We start from the raw sequence: 12,802 nt of genomic DNA on the forward strand, positions 1-12,802 counted from the left end.
TGGGTTCAACACTTAGGACGGTTGATTATATGGGTGACTGGGATAATCTGTTGGAAGTCATTGGGCAGTGATTCATTGCTGTTTCAGACATTTTGTTTCACAGAGGATGAGAACCTGAGTGGGTCAGATTGGGTTGGTCATATCTCTCAACTGTACAGATTTTTATAGAATGCCCAGTTTTGCTCTTATTTGGGTCCATTGCTCTTCATGGCAAATCATTGACAAATTATTGAGGGTTGAAGTCACAGAATAATGATAGCCATTTGAGTTTCAGACTTCATACCCTTTAGAAATTCATGCTAATGCAAAACGGTTCTATTAATTTTTGAAAGTTGCAGATCAATATCTAAGTGTCCCAATTTTTGGCCTGGGTTTCCCCTTTACTGATGTTTTTTTCTAGACTGAGGATTCACATTTCTTTTCTCTTTCAGATATCGATGCTGTGATGGGTGTTTCAGGTGCCGCAGTGCTACGTAGTGAGGTTGCAGACGGGGAAACAGGGGGTTGCAGGGAATGCCCCGGTCGCTGGAGGGATGTGCAAAAGGTCACAAATGAGGAGTGCAAGAGAAGCAACATAAGTGGGTACAGGAGTTTACAGGTGGAGAAGAGCACAGTGGGCATCAGCTGGTGATCTGAAGGAAGTGGGTGTGATGGTGCAGGTACCAGTGGCTGTTGCCATTGATAGAATGGTGCACAAATGGGCTTGATTAGGGGAGTGTAATGTAAACAGTCACTGTCCTGCAGGAAGTTGTTAAAGGTTGTTTACACATGTTGTGCCAATTGTTTTCAGTAAGGACTTGGGTGGGATCTCTGGGGTGGCTTTCAGCCATCCAGTTTTGGTAGAGGGCTAAGGAGGTGTCGATATGAAGGGGGAGTGGTTTTGATATTTTCAGAGATAAACCATTGCAACAAGTTTTATTCAAGTTGTATATCAGGTAAGGTTTTGGAGTGAGTAGCACAGATAACATTTGATCCTGATTTGGGCTAGTAGGAGTGCAGTACGGGTATAACTTTATGGGTGGATAAGGTCGTGTGGAGCATTTCGTGTAGGAGGGGATTTTGAGAACATAGGTGCAATCAGATAATTCGTTGATGAGCAGAAGTCAGCAGGTATATGTTAGGCAGGGTTTTGGGATTCTTGGTACATGTATGACAACGTTTACGGTGGGGGAGTTGCCAGATACGAAGGTGCCTAATTGAAGTTGGGGCCAAGCTGCTGATTAAAGTTATTCTCCATGGTGTGTCACTGACAGTGCATGTCAGTTAGTTTAATTAGACTGTTGTGGTTAGGGTTCCATTGGTGCAGGTAACTATGGTGTTGTATCTAGGAATTTAAGGGGATGGCACTCAGGGCAGTTGGCTAGGGATGATCACGGGGCTCTACATTGTTTATTAATATTGAGGGAGGTGCTGAGGTTGCAGGCCTAGCTTCAGTGGTGATTGCTGGAAGGCAATTTTGATGGTAGTTTGCTATTCGACAGGTGTGGGAGTATGGTAAGGAAGTTCCATTGGTTATGAGGAGGTAACTACAATTAGTTAGGGGCTTGGAGGTAGGTCTTGGCAGTGACTGAGATGGTCACATTTTGTGTGTCAAGTAGAATTTGTTTTCTTTATTTTGCAGATTGCAATGAGGTTGCAGGTGGCAGAGGTGCAGAGTGGCAGCAGTTAGTGAATCAATCGATGGCAGAGTAAAGGGGACCAGTTGTTACAGGGGTGGGTAATGGCTTGGCATTGGGGTATGGGGTCTTCAGAGTATTGGATCAAGTAGGCATATTACCATGGGAATATACCAATTGGGCCAGTGATGGCTATAATTATAGCAATAAACTATGGGCAAGGGGTGACAGTTAGTGATTACATATATTTTGATGACTAGGCTAGTGCGCTTGGAGTCCAGGTGAGATGGAAAAGGTGGTGGTCTTTCCGTGGCTGGGAGTCTTGCGGCTAGGTGCATATGTCAGGTCATTCAGTTTAGTTGGGTGGATTGGGGACTATTACAGTTCACATAAGTTGCAGTTGTACATACCTTAATGGTTTAGCTTGACATGTCAAGACAGGACATTAATATTGGTTGTCTTCTAATGTACATGGCATCTGTGTCATAAATAGCCGTTGTTAACAGGGGTTTCAGTAATCATGTGGGATAGGTGGTAGGGTGAGTAAAGTAGTGTTAGGCTGAGGTGGGGGAGCTAGAGCAATTTAGCAGGGGCAGTTTAGGGGTGGGGCGTGCTTTGACATTGCTTAATGTCATTAAGAAAGTTTGATTGGTGTATGCAGAAAATTTATATTGTTCTTTCTTTTGCAGGTAGCAGTACTTGGGCCTGAAGGAAATAGCGTGGAAGGTGATGGAATCAGCAGGGTGGTTGTTTCTGCTTTTGGATATATCGGTCACAGAACATGTCCTGGTTACCAGAGTGGTGCAATGCGGTCATAGAGTGCAGTTAACAGTGGGAGCAGTGGTCAGTTGCTTGACAGAAGCGGAATGAAAAGGAATGTATTCGGTTGGAGTGGATGTTCTGGTGTGGTACAAGGGTTCACAGGTAATGCTATTTTATTTAACTTCATCAAGGTACGTTTCAGTACTGGTATGTTTCAGTACTGGTATGTTAGGGTTTTGGGGTTGATGACAGGGATTGGATTTGGTTTACAAATACGTACACTGAATGATGTTTGGCTTAACCCCCTCTTTTATGGGGGGGTAGTTGGTTAGAAAATTTTGGTAGGTGGGAGGGGGAACAGCCAGGTCAGGCTGGTTGGCAGAGAAGAGGGACAGGCTTGTCCTCTTCTGTTCCCCCTCTGGTGCCTGGAGGTTCATTTTGAGGATTTGGGGAAAGGAAATGAGCAACTGGAGGAAGTTTGCTGAATAGGTAAGCAAGCGGAGGTAAGGATGCTGCTTATTTGGTTGGAAGGTAATTCAATGAATGGTTTATGAAGTGAGATGGGGCACTGCTTCATAAGTAAAGGATGGGTAATTCAATAAATGGGATGTGAAGTGAGTCTTGGATGCTGCTTCATAAGTAAAGTAAGTGAGCAAAGGTATGGATGCTGCTTACTGGTGCAGGATGAGCAGGTACGCTGTCCTGATTAACATTACAAGGATGTTTATAAGTAGGTAAGCGAGCAAAGCTATGGATGCTGCTTACTGGGGCAGGATGAGTGGGTACACTGTCCTGATTAACATTACAATGATGGTTATGCTGTGTTTAGAATCAACTATACTATGTCCAGTTGCAATTAATAAATGTTGGTAATCAAAGCTATGTAATGGAAGTTTTAATAAAGGTTGTCAAATGTCATTCGATGTGATGTGTTTATTGAAGGGGACCAGGTTAGAAATGTATTAGGAGGTAAAAGTAGTTGGTCTTGCACTGTTTTATTATTTAACACAGTCATTTCAGCCAATTAGCTAAAACTATTAGATGCCTAACTCAAAAAATCAGAAGAAGCTAGAAGCACTGTGCTTGTAGCTTCAGGTATAACACTTTTTTGGAAAATGTATATAGCAATGTTTTAGGTTATTCTCTAAATAAAATAATTTTGCCATGAAGTTCCTTTTTAAAAATTAGTTTGTTCTACTCAAGTGAATTTAACTTTTTGTTTAATGCACAATGGGCAGGAGTGAAATTAAAACTAAGCAGCATTACCTGTGCCAGTGACCACCTGATTTAATGTTATATTATGAATATCATTACGTATACATATTAGGCATGTTCTTGAAAACTGCAATGTTGTTAAATACTGGAAAGTAGGAATTCCATTGGGCCAGTAACCAAATACATATTTTATCCAAAATGTAGGGGTTTCATTAATTGTGTCCGGTATTTCTGTCAGTCTGCCTGTCATTGCATTATTTCCTGTTGAATTCCTTTACCAGTTCTGTCAGACATTGTAGATATAAAGCCTGCAAATATGGAGGAGTTAACAGAGGTAATCACAGCTGCGGAGTTCCACCCTTACCAGTGCCATACGTTTGTGTACAGCAGCAGTAAAGGGACAATCCGGTTGTGTGACATGAGAGCATCGGCGCTGTGTGACAAGCATTACAAATGTAAGTACCTCCTGTACTGTCCCTCTTTCCATTTGCATGTGCTCACAGTACAGAACACCATCTGTTAATCTTTTAAAAGTGATGTTTTATCACAAGCATATCACAGAGGAAACCACAACATGAAGCTATCCAAGCATAAAAATAATCTTAATGTTGTTACTCCTTGCGTTTCGTTATTTTACAGCATATTGCTCCTGTTTGCTTTGTGGCTAACAACTATTTAGTATTGACATGCCAATAATTATGTGTTAGCAACAACTGCGATACATGGTCGCACTCCTAGTACTGTATGCTCACCATACATACAATATGAAGGTTTTATTACACATTACTTGGAAGCCTGCACAAGTGTGAGCTATCAAAATAAGACAGATTTAACCAATGAAATACTGCAGAGAAGGCATCTGTTTTCAGCAGGGCAAGCGTTTGTACTAATGATTATGTATGCTGTAATGGGGCACATTTTGGATGTAGGAACACAAGCAATGCCATATTGCTAAAGTGGCTACACATACAATGGTTTGAAATAATACACTATAATAAAATCATACTTCTGGCTGAGGGTTACACTGTATTAATCACAGATGGCATGGATATGTCATGAGAATAAAGCCAAGTGACCAGAGCTACACAGTTGGTTTTAATAACTACAGTACAACATATTCTTAGACATGATATATTAATACATCTTGTTTTTGTTTTGTTAGGTGATTTCCCTTTTTTTAATTTTTGTGTGTGTCCATGTACTAAAACAGCTCCACATTATACAAGTTTATATAGGTTTTCTTGCATGTATTTCTGCAATAGTCATTTATAAATTTTCTAAATGCCTGCATATGACGATTTACCCCCACCAAGCAGAATGAAATAGAAGGGCACTTGACTTGCATGCTCATGTATGTTGTTGCAATATATAAACTTGTAACTGCATTTTGTTGCATTACAGGTGGCTCGTCATTCTGCTGGACAATACATCTCATTATGATGAGGCACAATTAAATTTGAGTCCATTCATATTTAAATGGTTAAAACTTCATTTAGTCATCTGCTAATATAGACAAAACATATTTTAGCTGATTGTGCCATAGATATACAGTACTGTTCTACTGCTTCACGATTTGGTATCCTGAGATATTAACATTTATGAAACATATGAAAATGACGAGAAGTTATAGACCTGTGCTTAATTTTGTGAATGCAACATTGTAAAACTGACAATTTATTACACATTCTCCCAAGATATACAATGCAATCCTTCCTCAGATCTCCCAGTTTATATATTCAAGCCAATATGTATTTTTAGATCAGGAAGAATGTTTTTCTTTGTCATTGCAGTGGATAATTTTATGGTCTACCTTTATAATGCAACATCTTAAACTATTACATTTCATTTTGCAGAGAAAATACTGAAAAAAAAACAGAATCGGGTTACATCATTTTAACTGGGTAAAAGTCATCTAATAAAATCCATCTTTTTCATCTGCACCTTATTATGCAGCAATGACTTCGGTTCATGTAATTAATCTGAAGCAATTATTTCTTTAGATATCCAAATATGACCCACAAATCTGATTTATATAGGTGGCGATTTGCTGACTGCTTTCACTTTACTTAAGACACTTGTTTTATTATTAAACTACTATGCTGATGTTTTGGGGAAACTATATACCAGCATTTTATCTGGTAAACGTCACCTTTATCTATCAGTTTTCAGTACTTGACCCAAATATAATTTAGCCATTTTTCACAATGTGCCACGACTACAAAATAGTCATTTTGGGTGTAGAGTCATCCTTCAGTCCATGTAGAAAAGTGAAAGTAGCTGATTCCAAGTCAGACTGCCGACCAGTCACAAGTGGAGTCCCACAGGGATCGGTCCTGTGTCCTCTACTGTGTGGTATCTACTTCTCTGAAGTCCAGGCCAACATGAAGGGACTCTGGTTGACAAAGTTTGTAGACAATTGCAAGTTGGGAGTCATTATTAACTCCCCAAGTGATGTTGACATCCTACAGAAACGCCTCACTGAGACCAACAACTGGTGTCAGGACCATGGCCTTAAGCTCAATGCCAAAAAATGTGTTGTCATTCCCTTTGGGAAAAGCCCATTTCCCATGGATTAACACATCAATGGCAGTCCACTGAACACAGAAGGTGTTATAAGAGATCTGGAAACACAGGGTGACAGCAACCTCTCTTTTGACCACCACATTGCCACTGTGGTCAGAAAGTCCTTCTATGTGGCACATCTCATTACTAAGGGTTTTGCATCCAGGAAGAAAGAGGTCATTGTCTCCCTCTACTCTTCCCTCATTTGGCCAATCATCAAGTACAATGCCCCATTTGGCATGTACCTCACTAGACATCTGCAACAACTGGAGTGGCCGCAAAAGTACCTTACAAAGAGGATCTTAGGCCTCAAACACTTGTCCTATATGGACAGACTCATAAAACTCCAACTATTCTCCTATCGCCTACTTAGAGGCAATGTCTGCTTGACTTACAAAGCCATGTCTGACCCAGCTCTGTTAGAAATGCTACAGCTAAAGAAATCCCAATCCCTCCACACCACACACTCCAGAGACCTCCACCTCATTACCACAGTCAACAGAACATGCTGGAGGGACAGGTTCATAACCCAGAGACTGCCCATGCTATGGAATAGACTTTCCATACATGCCAAACAGAGCACCTCACTGGCCCTCTTCAAGAGAAATCTAGATGAGTGGATGGGAAATAGAAAATTCACCCGGGGATCACTCCAATGGCTCTACTTGACAGAGAGACTGGGAACTAAGGTCAGGTGGCATGATGCCAGAGTAATCCTATGGGCTAGGCTTGTAAAGGCTGCATTAGCCTAGCACACACCTATGAACCTATGGACATTTTGTTATTTTTTTCTATATTAAGCATGATCCTGCATCAAAAATTTAAACAATTTAAATCATAATTGTTAAATTTTGCCTTTGTTATGGACATGAATTTATTTTTAGGTATTTAGTTTCTTCTGTTGAAACCAATGAATAACATTAATTGTATTGTCATATACTGCATGTGTTATTGTGTTTTCGTTTATAGATGACTGCAATGATCCTGTTTTGTAGCCTGGTAAGTGATGTACATACACACACACACACACACACACACACACACAAACCATTGCCTAAAAATGTGAAATACAGTCAAGTCATATTACGTACCTTGGCTCACAGTTTTTTGTCTCTTTTTGCTGACCAGCTGACCACACTTCTTTTATTCTGGCAATCTACCTCCAATGTATGTCAGTATTTTTCACTGCCCGGTGATGGTTTAAAGCCCTTCTTTGTCAGTTTATTTACCAGTAAGGAAGATAATTTTACATGGTTTATGCCACAAGGAGCTGTACACTCAAATGTTCGATTTAACTTTGGAAATACCTACAAGTTCTTCTCTTTTGGACCAAAAGGAGCATCAACTAGCTTCAGTAAAAAAAAAATACATTCAATACAGAGATGATAGTGAGTATGTAAAACATCATCTGTTAGCAATTCATATTTGAATTTTATCTTCCCAACAAATCACCACCCCTACATTTGACTATTAGCAAAATATATTAGATATAAGAATTTCTAGACAGTAGCTAGGCAACTATATGTTGTATAAGATGAATGAAAAAGGTGTATTCTTTTATGGAGTGCATAGTGATAATCCATCCATAAGTGCAAGTAAATATGGATCGAAGTGAGCAAATCAGTCGTTGGGACAAATCTCAAATCAGTAAGCTTAGTGAAATAGGAGAAAGATGACCTAGGGAAGATCTGATACTTAAATATGAAATTTAAGTCAAAAAGTACACCAAGATTGCCATACCTGATCAGGTAACTTAAATCTGGTACCAGAAAGAAAGACATTTGACACAGAATGTGAAGGTGTTACCCTCATAAGTCATCTTTCACACAGCCATGCTTTCTGTTTTCAATCTAAATCATATCTCTCAACCTCCAATTCTGGACAAAGCCTGACATAATGGGGGGGACAAATGCCCAAAAAATAGAGACGCATTTTAAATATTGCTCTTTTAAAATAGAAAGTTGCTAGAATAATAGGATTTGTGTTAGCATGCATTTTGTGGAGGATATGAAGTCTGAAACTCAAATGCATGTCATTCTTTAGTGACTTTAATCCTTAGATCATCCCAGTGATTTGTCAAAAAAAACACAGTTTTATGAGGAACAGACTAAAAATATGAGTCAAAAATCTGGACAGCCTGCAAAAATATGTACAGTTGAGAGGTATGTAAATCAAAAACTATTCAAGCACTGAAGCCAGTAAAATTGGTATTAAGCATTAAAACAGAATCATCTTAAACAGCATAATTAACAGGTATCACTAGCTGTTATCTGCTTAACAGTAAAAACTGGCATTGTATAATGTAGTCATTCCTTTCTAAGGTACTGGTAACTGCACTGAAGCTGCATATCACCTGAATGCATGATTGCATTCTGTATGTTATTGCACTAAAGAGGATTTCTAACGTATAGACTTTCATTCACTTTATGACAGCTGCTTTATCCCACTCAGGGACACAAGGGAGATGCAGCATATCCCAGAGCCCAGCAGGCCTAAGGCAGAGAACTAATTCTGGACAGTATGCCCATTCATCACAGGATGGAGCAGCATACCTCTTTTTACTTTTTTTTTTTTGGAGCAGCATACCTCTCAAATCTCCAGAATTTTGTAGAATGTCCAGAGTTTTGGTAAGTGACAATTGACGTATCTGGGTGAAAACTGCAGAACATGTATAATCAATCAAAACAAAGCAGTAAAGCATCTAATCTGAATACAGTTAAGTCAACCAAAACAGCAATGCATGAAAACATTCATAATGGTTCAGAATAAACCACTACTTTACCATTTTTTAATAAAACAAACTACAATTTATAATTATAAATAAACTAACAGAAATCAGAATGAATTACTTTATAAAAGCTAAAATATTGTTCAATGTGTTAAAATATTATTGCATTAATAATTAAAAAAACTCTTTTAGTAAACATGTAAATACATTAATTAAATGAATAAAGTTCTAGCAAAGTATTTGTGTTTTAATTATTTATAACATGCTCAGAATGAAAGTGCTATCTGTCTCAAAAAAAGTCAGTCTTGAAGTCCAAAAGCAGTTTTATCTTGTGTCCTTTAAGCAGATCCATTAGTGACTAAAAAAACAAGCCAAAGACAGACCTTGGTCTTTTTAGTTTTCCTTTTTGAAGTCAGCTTGATCTAAAGAGAGCATATACCTTTCATCTGTACAGATTTTCGTAGAATGTCCAGATTTTTGCCTCATAGTTTTGGTGTGTTCCTCTTAAAATCTGTAAATTTCTGGCAAATAGCTGAGGATTGGTGTCATTAAATAATGGCAAATATTTGAGTTGAAGACTCCACATCCTTTGGAAAATTCATGCCAATGCAAAACCTATTATTCTATTAACTTTTTAAGTTTGTAAGAGCAATATTTAAAATCTGTCCCTATTTGTCTCCCCATCATTTTAGGCTTTGTCCAGATTTTCTGCTTTAAAGGGTTGAGAGGTATGTTATGTAGAAATTCCATGTGAACAAACATTGTATACAATAGCATTTCTCATTAAGCGGTTTCAGTTTGTACAGTGCAGACCTCTTTGTTCTGGCATTTAAAAAGTATAGCAATACAGTATTTTCCAAGAATCAGACTAATTAATTCCCAGTGTGGCTCCATATTATGCCTGTCTGGCCACTGACCTTTGCTTGACATGCTTCTCTTTGCCAGACTGCACTGACTGATCAAATATTATTAGGTGATGATGTCAGTGTTGCAGAGAAGCTGGTTGTCATGGTACCAACTATATCAAAACAAAAGAGATGTCTCAAAAGGAATGCAATCTGCTGTTTAGCAACGAATTTCACTTTTATCATACCATTTCTGATCACACATCAGTACTTAGCTGAAAAGGAAGACATCTTATGCTACTGTAATACAAACAGTATGTTTACAATTTTGTTAAAGGAGTGGTAAGTTCTTGATTAGATATATGAAATAATGTAACTGTAACCATTAAAGAAACTTATTAACAACAGAAAAACAAACCCTCACTAAGTGTATTATACAATGGTAGTACCCATTCTAAAAATAAAGACTTGAGACTGATTTTAGTAGGGTGATAAAATTACTGCAATTAGAAAACAAAATTCTCTAATAAAAGTTAGTATTTATTTGACTATAGATATGAACATAAAAACATGTAGAAAGTTATAGCAATTTTGTAGTCATTCTGTGTTTTACAGGTTCTGTTGCTTATAGCCTGAATTTGATTGCTGTGTATATGACTGATGCAGAAAATATGGCACATTTTAACAAGTAGTGCACTTTTAAAGTGAAAATCTGTTTCCAAAGCTGCAAGAACACTTAATTTTATTAGTACAATTTTAGCTGTTGCCACTTTTGCAATGGAATGCGGCCAAGCAATTAAAATATACTCTGACATTGGTTATGTAGAAAGAAGACAACCTCAGTTACTTATATCAAGGGCATGTCATGGCATTATATTACAGTTATGAAAACATCATGTATTTAGCCTGAAGGTCAGAAGATTTCCTGCTGGCAATTTAAGGAGACAGAATCTGATCTGTGAGTGATGCGTGTTCTGATCTGCAGGGGTATCACTTTTTGCTGGTGCTGCCGGCATTCTTCTAAACCAGTAACTCAGTGTACAATGTAGGGCACTAAGGATAAAGAATAATTAAACAGAGCAAATGCTTCCACACAGCATGTGGTACTGGGATTATGATACAGCAGGGCTGGGGGCCTGACTTTCAAACTGGTAACAGATGTCACTAAAAAATGAAATGAACCACAAGAAAAGATGTTATGACATGCATTCAAATGGAAAGTAAAGTGAAACACATTGAATCAATGTCACTATTGTCATATGAAATTCACAGCAGTGAATTATGCTGCCCTTAACACATTCTAGTTAATCTGGCCTGAGAACTGTCCCCTGGTTCCTAAAGAACATCTGCATAGATATTTTACCCCGAGTCAGAGGAGCAGAAGCAGTACATCATTTAATTTCTATTAATTATTGACCTATTAAGCAAAGAAAGCTGACCAGTTTACTAAAATCCATAGCCTATTTAAAATAGCATCTTTGGATGGTAATGATGTAGGATTCTTGGGTAATATGTCCTTGATACAAGCAGCTGTTGACAGTGACATTAGCACAGTAATCCTTTACAAACCTCCGAGTCCCGTTATGTATGATTTTCAGTGGTTCATGTTTTAACCCTAATAATGTACAAAGTGAAAGGTGAGATGGTCCCTAGTTTAGAGCCTTGAGTTTCTTATTAAACTTAGGACATAAACAAACATTTGCCACTGTGTTTGAGTGCCTGCAGAATACACAGCTACTGGGCTATGAAATATATACTTTCTTATAATGACAGAAGGGAAGGGACATAAATACATTGTGAACTGATGCACTTGAGGGAAGATAAAATCTTGGATGAAGGAAGGGGCAAAGAAGGGAGACAGATGTTGAGGAAAATCAAGAAAATGGTTATGTTTAAATATTAGTACATCTGCACTGAACATCTAAATGATATGGTTATGTTTAAATATTAGTACATCTGCACTGAACATCTAAATGATATAAAACATTACACAGCAGCAATAAATACAGATGTATGTATACAAAAACACAGATGCAGGCATACCAGAGCAGACCACATCCTAAGCTTGCTGATGTTAACCATAAGCTAAAAAAAGCTTTCAAAATAGTGTCATCCTGCACATTAGTAGCAAAGCTCACAGAAGGAAAACATCTAAATGAAGGAAAATGCATGACCTGGGGAAAAAACTGAAAAAAAGCTTGTGAGACCATTATATGTGACAGTAAAAAACCCTGCTATATGACACCCATCACCACCACCTTAGGCTTGATTGTGGCAAGCAGAGGCCTGCAGACCCAGTCTCGTCAAGTTTGAAGCCTAAATGTGACAGCTGTCATAGGAGTGAAAAAATATGAATAAATTAGTTCTTTACAAGATTCTCTGCTGTTCAGTATTTGTTTTTATTCCTTTCATAATATCCAAACATAACAACACTAAGATGCTCACAAAATATGGTGACATAATGTTTAAGTGAATAAATCAGTTTACCGTTATATACATACATATTGTTCATGAAGTAGTACAGTATAAAAAAATAGAATAAATTATTTACATCTAGCCAGCCATCCATCCACAATTCCAAGTGCAGAATAAGTTATTTCTTACATTTATTTCATTGAATTGCACTTCTTAATGCTTATAATTGTGTTATACAGACAATCTACTACATTTTGCACTGTTATAAAGCTTTTTTTTACTATTTCATTGCATTTGTGTACTGTTTTATACTGTTTAACTGTATTTTTTTTTCATTGCTAGTTAGTGTTTCAGGAGATATTGTACTTGAAGGCCTCACCTTGCATTTTGTGCAGAAGTGGGCGTGCCACGAATGATTGATGACCAGGTCTGCATATGTAATAAGCCATGATTGACATGGCATCCTAATCAGCTGACAGTCCTAGTTTCTCCTCTTACAGATTAAGGTTAATAATCATATGTGCATTAAATCCACGACCGTTACACACACACAAACTAAATACAAATGATAATCATCGTTCATGTTCCTAGAAATAAGTCTGCCCCTTCACGCTTGTTCCTAGTTTTATAAAAGTGAGAACAAAGTCGCACTTAATACT

At 37.8% G+C, this 12,802-nt stretch overlaps 1 protein-coding gene across 1 annotated transcript in view; it reads left to right on the top strand.

The window, feature by feature from the left end:
• LOC122799825 (serine/threonine-protein phosphatase 2A 55 kDa regulatory subunit B beta isoform) overlaps positions 1-12,802 on the top strand; it is a 699,704-nt gene that overhangs the window by 612,571 nt on the left and 74,331 nt on the right. Inside the window, exon 6 of the mRNA XM_044069144.1 lies at positions 3,884-4,048. Coding sequence (XP_043925079.1) covers positions 3,884-4,048 — 165 coding nt within the window. The remainder of the gene's footprint in view (positions 1-3,883; positions 4,049-12,802) is intronic.

Source organism: Protopterus annectens, chromosome 4.part0 (genome assembly GCF_019279795.1).
Source record: "Protopterus annectens isolate FY-2018-M chromosome 4.part0, PAN1.0, whole genome shotgun sequence".
Lineage (NCBI taxonomy): Eukaryota > Metazoa > Chordata > Ceratodontiformes > Protopteridae > Protopterus > Protopterus annectens.